General features: G+C 41.5%; 1 protein-coding gene across 1 annotated transcript; it reads right to left on the reverse strand.

Moving 5' to 3' along the window:
• Positions 1–1,472: 1,472 nt before the first annotated feature.
• AARD (alanine and arginine rich domain containing protein) lies at positions 1,473–5,534 on the reverse strand. The gene is made up of 2 exons (XM_012648617.1): positions 5,214–5,534; positions 1,473–1,616 (listed from the first exon to the last, which is right to left on the reverse strand). Exons 1-2 carry the CDS (start codon positions 5,532–5,534, stop codon positions 1,473–1,475), a joined length of 465 nt encoding a protein of 154 aa, XP_012504071.1.
• Positions 5,535–6,890: the final 1,356 nt, after the last annotated feature.

Consider the following 6,890-nt stretch of genomic DNA (forward strand, 5'->3'; position numbering starts at 1 on the left):
AAAAAACAGATCACAAGTTACTCTGCCAACTCTTTGCTCAAAAGTTCTATAAAATTTTTTAAAAAGAAATAAACAGGAAATCTATTTCACACATACTTTTAATATATTAGTCACATAGGCCAAGAGCTCATATGCAGAATATCTTAAGGAACCCAGGAATTAGACATCAGGATGCCGCCTGCTGCTCATCTGACAGTGTCCTATACGTTGAAAATGGTAATACCTCAGTTTTACAGAGGGAAGAAATTACATACTAATGGGCTATAATAATTTACTTATTGTGGAGAAAAAGTTAATTACAAAGTAAACTTGGTCCAGGTAATTCTCAGATCCTCACACACATAAAACAACTTACATTTATTTTAAAAAGAGAAAGACCATATCCCTTGTTTCTCCTTTGTCTTCAAGAACTAATGTTTATTGTTCATCAAATATTAAAATAACATAATTGTTATAAATTAATTTTTACTTTTACAGACAATAACCATTATTAATATAACTTAGATCTACGACTTTTTTATTAACTTTTTATTTTCTGTGTTAAAAAGACAGCATTTTTAGGGTACAGTTAGATACCTAATTCAACAATAAGAACCATTTTAACTCCTAAAAACTGAACAATTGTATTAGGAACTTTTCGGATACAAGTCAAGAAACTCTAACTTGAATTAACTTAGGCACAAGGAGATTTTATGAGAAGGATACCAGACTATTTCATGTATGTAAACAACAGCAAGGACTGGAGTTTTATACAGCTTGTCCCCCAGGGACAAGGAACAGCAGCACCCTCCCTTCTCTTTTGTGCATTCAGTGGTTTAGTTTCCACCTGCTTTATTAAGAGGCTGGGCTTTCTCACATGGTGGACACCAGCAGCTTCCAAGCCCCTTGTTCCACAGCTTCTACCAGCAGGAAATAGTCATCTACTCCCTTAGGGCCAGTTCAAAATATCCAGAGGGCAAATTGACCTGCTGCCTTGACCTGTATGACTACATTTGGGAAGGTGGGGCACCCTTAATGGCAGACTACCTAAAGGGCATGGTTGGAATCCAGGTAGAAATAAGTCTCCCAAAAAGGAGGGGTGGGGAGATACTGAACAGCTACTGGACAAACCAAGGATAAATAATAAAATAAAACAAAAACAAGCACAGATTCTGCAAGTTCAAGCAAAGCCAGTAAGGTAAGGTGACTCAAGATGGAATACTAGAAGTTGGCATTAAGGCACACTTGGATACTTTTTTTTTTACTTTTATGTCCCAGTCAAAACAATGAATAAATAACTTTGAAACTCAATAACACACCATTTTCTCACCCCATCTCTCGGGTGTTTTTCGTTACTTCCCCTTGGCAACTCTAAGTTTTTGATCTACAAATTCCCCCTCAAAGCTTATGTAAAGCATCCATAATGTTACTGTCAGAATTGTTTCAGAGTTGTCTGTTATTTTTAGAATTCAGATCTTCGAGTATGCATTTCCTTATTCTGGATTCATGGCATTATCTTTCAGGCTTTGAGATTCTGATGTGATTTCCAGTTCATACTCCCTTTTCCATTGCTGCGTTTTCACGTTTAGGTCCGGTAAAGTTCTAGCCAGCTGGTGGCTTTGGAAATGCATTTCCAGCTAAAAACATATAAAAAAGAAAAAAAGGAATTTTATTAGCCTGAGATACAGATCAAATGAAACCACTCTCTACACAGAAGAAATAAGGAGTTTGTAGGAAAGGAAAATAAGATATCAAGAAAGATGCATTTCTCATCTTACTCTCCAGTTCTGTTTGGCCTGGCTATAAAACTGACTTTCCACACGACAAGGTAAAAGCCAGATACATAAATAGCTTTTGAAATGGCCTTGAAATGAAAACAAAACTAGCTGAGGCACAAAGTTGTCCATATGAAAAATAGCTACGCACTGAAGGCTGTTTTCAAGCAACGGCATGTGACCCACGACGAAATAATTTATCTTTATGAGTTTTCTGAGCCACAGGATAACTGCCTACAGCCACCTGAGTATTCAAGATCGTTGCCCATTTACTTGATTACTTGTCATTTCAAGTTTTCAGGATATTAAATGGTCTCCCTGCCAAGCAAAAACATTTAACGACACCTTAGAGGCACATGTACAGTTATGTGTACTTATATAATCTAACACTTTTCACTCTGGAGTGAAATCTGTTGTATAGCAAGGCTGATTTATACCTTCCTTCAATGGGAGTTTATGAAAGTCCTCGTGTGTTAAAAAAAAAAAAATAGACCTCCAGGGCATGTTACCTAGTGGCAGTCCAAAAAAGCTTAGTCCAATATAATCTTTGTATTATAGCTGAAAACTGATCAACTACTTGTAAATTCTTCAATTAGGATCTTGTTTAATGCAGTTCATGAGGAATTTGTGTTCTCTGCTTAAAACCCTTCATAAATTTGTCAATAGAAACCACCCCAGGATGAACCTGGGCAGTGTGTTGGTAAAAAACAAATATTGGTGGTCACCCCCTAATCTGAAAAATAAAGCTTTTGGATAAAATTATCCTTCGGTTTTCCTCTGAGACATTTTTCTTCGTCCTTCAGCACCTGGAACCATTTCTCTGACATCAAGAATTAGCAAAGAATAAAGTAAATGAACATACAGCAAACAAACAGTAACAACACCCACACAACCACCACCACGAAAAGCCCATGCACTTTGCCTACAGGAAGCTTCAGGTGTCTAGCGTGGCCCAGATGCTCTATAATCCTGCCCTACTTTTCCAGTCTCACTTCCTAGCCCTCTTCCCCATGTCAGTTCCCACTGCAGCCAGTCAGAAACCTTGCCCATCCTGAGCCACATTTCCTTCTGACCCCTCTGTTTAAAATGCCCTTTGTCACCTCTCTTTCTGCTGAACCCAGTCAAATGCCAACTAATCCAAGAAGCCTTCCCTGATTGCATGGGCAGACATAATTATCTCTTATCTATGTTTCCATGGCATTCTGTACATGTGCCTCTCACAACACTCAAACTAGACTAGACTGATGATTTTTGAGGGCAGAGTGTGTATCTTATTCATAATTCCATGCCCAACTGTGAATGCACTGCCTGGGCACACAACCTGGTATGTTCCCTGTATGTTTGTTAAAAGACTGAGTGAATGAATGAATGAATGAATGAACTGATGAACATCCATCCTGCACTTTTAGGCCAAGAATCAGAGAGTAAAAGTATTGATAATGATTTACCATCTAAGTAAGTGTAATTTACGCTTATTTAGGAAATTAAAATACCAATGGCTCTTTAACTTTTCTTTCATCATGGATCCCTCTGAGAATATGATGAAAGCTATGAACCTCTGAGGAAAATCTAAACTTTATGCACATAGAAAATTTTTCATTTCATTTTAGATATATAGAAACCCTGAAACCCATTCACAGACCCTGGAAATCAATGCATCTTACTAAGAAGATCAAGTCAAACAATAGAAAATAGTATAAGTAACAACACAACTCTAAATTAATTGAACTTGCTCATCATCGTTCCTTACACAAATAACATCCTAATACATGATATATGCATATATGTGTAAGAATGTATGCCAATTCCTATAAAAATCTGGTTAATAGCCCATAATCAAAAACTACTTCTTGCAGTGGTGATGATATTAAGCTGAAGTATCCACATTCTTCTGGCTCTTCCTCATGACCAGTCCCACATACTGGTGACAAGATTGGTCAAGATGTTGACCATGGTCTGTAACCCAAAAGACAGCATCTGGGTATGTATAAAATTCTCCGGTTCCTTTCCAGAAAAACCCTTGATTTTTGATACGTATACATTTGTTCCTTTTTGGTACAGCCTCCAAGATCTATAGTAATCATTATCATAATAACAAGAGCCATTAAATAATGTCTGCAATCTAAGCACTTCATATAAGCTTTACAGCAAGGCTATACTATCGTAATCTCCATTTTACAGATGAGTAAACTCAAACTGGCTCCTTGACATTCCCAAAGTTGTGGGAACAGCAAGTGTTAGCAGAGCCTGTAAGTGGTAACGCTAGGATTTGAACCCTCATCTGTTTAGAATTTTATTCCCTACCTTCTGCCACCCTCAACAAATTACTTGTCAAAAATTCCTATTGGTGGAGCAACATGTTAAGGTTGAAAGGTGGCTCAGTCCTTATTCAGTATAATCTCTTCACCTAATTTAAATGAGAGTCAACTGAAGCTCAAGAAGAGGTACTGATGTATCCCAGCTCAGCAGCATGGAGAGCCAGGTCTGAGCCTTTGGGTTTGGTATCCTGGCCCATACCAGAGGCCTCCAGGTGTCTACTCAGGTGGGTGCATTACCCTGCTGCTTAGACTCAGGATGAAAACCAGGTGTTTCTTCAGTATGGTTGCATCAGATATAATGCATCCCTTGTCAGATTCAGATTGTTAACACGGGTAAAATTAGATTTACTACCATATTGTCCTTCCTAAACTCAGAAAGTAAGGTTCTTAGACAATTTATTAATAGTTGGATCAATTCTAAAGTTGTGATTAATTTTATTAATGTTCAGTGCAAAAGAGGAGATTTTTCCAAGTGTCCACTGCACACATTCATAGGCAGCACCCTTTTAGAGTCTTAATTGCTCCTATTCATTTTGTCCTTTTATGTCTAATTTGGAATTTTCTAAATTAAAAAACAGTCATCTACAATATTTATCCACACTCCCTCCTGTTTAACGTTCGGACCTAACCTGTCTAATGTTCAAAAGCTACAATTTTACAAAATACCTTATTATTTCCAGTTGTCTGAAAACCTGCGGGATGTAAGGAAAGGGTTGCCGATAGACTCGCTCCATCAGTCCCATAAAGGAGTTTGTTTCATTGAAATTCCTTCCTCCATGCTCCACACATACCCATAGTAAAAGTTCCCTATCAGGTAGAAAACTATAGAAACAGGTTGGGAAGGGGACGACTTCAGTGTGTCACTGGTAAACTAGACCCTGATGGGTCCCCTTCCCTCCCTGACGTTGCTGGGGAGGTGCAGGCGTCAACACAGCGTCCGGACTCGAGCTGCCACCCCCACCGTCCTACCCCGTCCGCAAGATCGGTGGTCAGTGGCCAGCTCTCCTTCACTGGGCACAGCTCCCTTTGGCCTCCCCAAGTAAGTCCTCGGGTGGGTTACGCGACCAGAAGCTGTGGAGCCCAAGCAGAGGACCAACGGAGGGGGCGCCCCGAGAGCCGGCCGCCCAGCCCGCGCTCTCACCAGCTCCGCGCGCAGCCCGGCCAGGGCGCCCTCGACGCGCGCCGGGCTCTGCTCCTCCAGCGCCGCCGCCGCCGCCTCCCGCGCGCGCCTCGAGCCCCAGTGTGGCACCGCCCGCTGGAAGGAGCGCGCCAGCCGCCGTCTGATGCCCTCCAGCCGCGGGCTGGCTGCGGGGGCCTTGCCCTGGACATCGGTGCTCTGGCCGTCCCCGGGGAAGCTGTGCGCGGGATGCAGGGGTGGGAGCCAAAGCCCAGCTCTGCCTGGGATTCCATGGGGCCCCCAGGAAATTCTCTCTCTGCAGCGGTCGGCATCTCCCAGGCCCATCGCGGAGACCCCTGGTCCCTCCTCCAGCGCTCTTGCTAAAGATTTGTTTCGGAGTTTGAGGATTAGGGCGGGTCGAGGCCGGGGCGGGGGTAATTAACCGAGCCCGCAGGACGTCCGCCTAGTGGGACGCAGGCACTGCTCAGCCACTCAGAGATACTACTGTGCTCCCAGCCCCATCACTGTCCTCTCCATTCTCTTTACAACAAAGGGAGGCGGTGGTTCCCGTAACTCCTAGTAGAGGTTGCAACTGGGTCATTTTTTTTCTTGATCCTTGGAGCGAAAGTCAGAGTCTTTCTAAGCAGACTTGAGGTCTGAGCTGTCAGCCCACGAAGGTGGAAGTCGAGGTACAGGTGGAAGGTTTGGGACCAAAGGTGGAATATTTTGACACAGTTGCTTTGGTTATTTAATACTTCATTCCTTGAAAACAATTTCTTTTCTGACTGTAGTATCTGCCAGGCACTTTGCCAAGTTTTGAGGATGTAAAGACTGATTAGACCTCTCATCTTTCCTCAGGTATTGCCCACAGTCAATGGGGAGTAGCTTGGTTGTGTGTGGCCAGTTAAAATGGTCTTTCTCCAAATGCAATAACACGTGCCCCGGATTCTGAATCCCAATGCTCGTTTCTATGCTTGACTCCTTTCTCCCATGTCCACGTTTATGAGGTGTTAAAATGAAAATTTATCCTACCCCAAAGTATCTTATTTTGTAATTCTCAATTCGGTGGAATCATGTATCAATATTATTTGCATGTCCTTTTTCAATGAACATATTCTACTGGCTCTTTTTGATCTAGTAGACAATTTCCAAAAAGAAGTGAATAATTGAAACTTTTGCGTGATCATAGAATGCAATTACAAAAAGAAAAAGAAAAAGAAAAAGAAAACAGTGGCAGAGATGTTCCTACAGTACTCTCACCCTAGAGTTATTCATTCATTCAAAAAGTTACAAGTCATCTGCAATGTTTCATAGTCCATGGTAGGTATGGAAGGCAATAAGAGCTCATTTTTATTAGTACTTACTATGTGCCAGGCAGTTTTCATGTATTTAATCTTCACAACAATCCTGTAAGGTGGGTACTATTAGTTTTGTATTTTACAGATGGGGAAAGTAAGGCAAGAGGTTAAGATATACGCCAAAGGGCACAAAGCTGGTAAGTGGTCCACTGGGGATTTGCACCTAAGAAGTCCAGCTTGTGCTCCAAACCACTGGGATACACCCTGGATATACACCACCTCCCAAAGAGGAAGAGAATTGCTCGATTTACATGTTGTATTAGTAAATGAGTGACTGTTCAAACTCACTATGCTCATAAAATTCAGGTATACTGAAATGGTGTAAAGTTTGATTAGATGAGGA

The sequence above is a fragment of the Propithecus coquereli genome, unplaced genomic scaffold (assembly GCF_000956105.1).
Source record: "Propithecus coquereli isolate 6110/MARCELLA unplaced genomic scaffold, Pcoq_1.0 Scaffold290, whole genome shotgun sequence".
In the NCBI taxonomy this organism is placed as follows: Eukaryota; Metazoa; Chordata; class Mammalia; order Primates; family Indriidae; genus Propithecus; species Propithecus coquereli.

What these genes read in the sequence shown, in the direction of transcription:
- AARD (XM_012648617.1), bottom strand. Translation starts at nt 5,534, where the DNA reads ATGGGCCTGGGAGATGCCGACCGCTGCAGAGAGAGAATTTCCTGGGGG. An exon ending in CCGGGCTGCGCGCGGAGCTG is followed by an intron (nt 1,617 to 5,213) that starts GTGAGAGCGCGG and finishes ATATGTTTTTAG; the next exon opens with CTGGAAATGCATTTCCAAAG.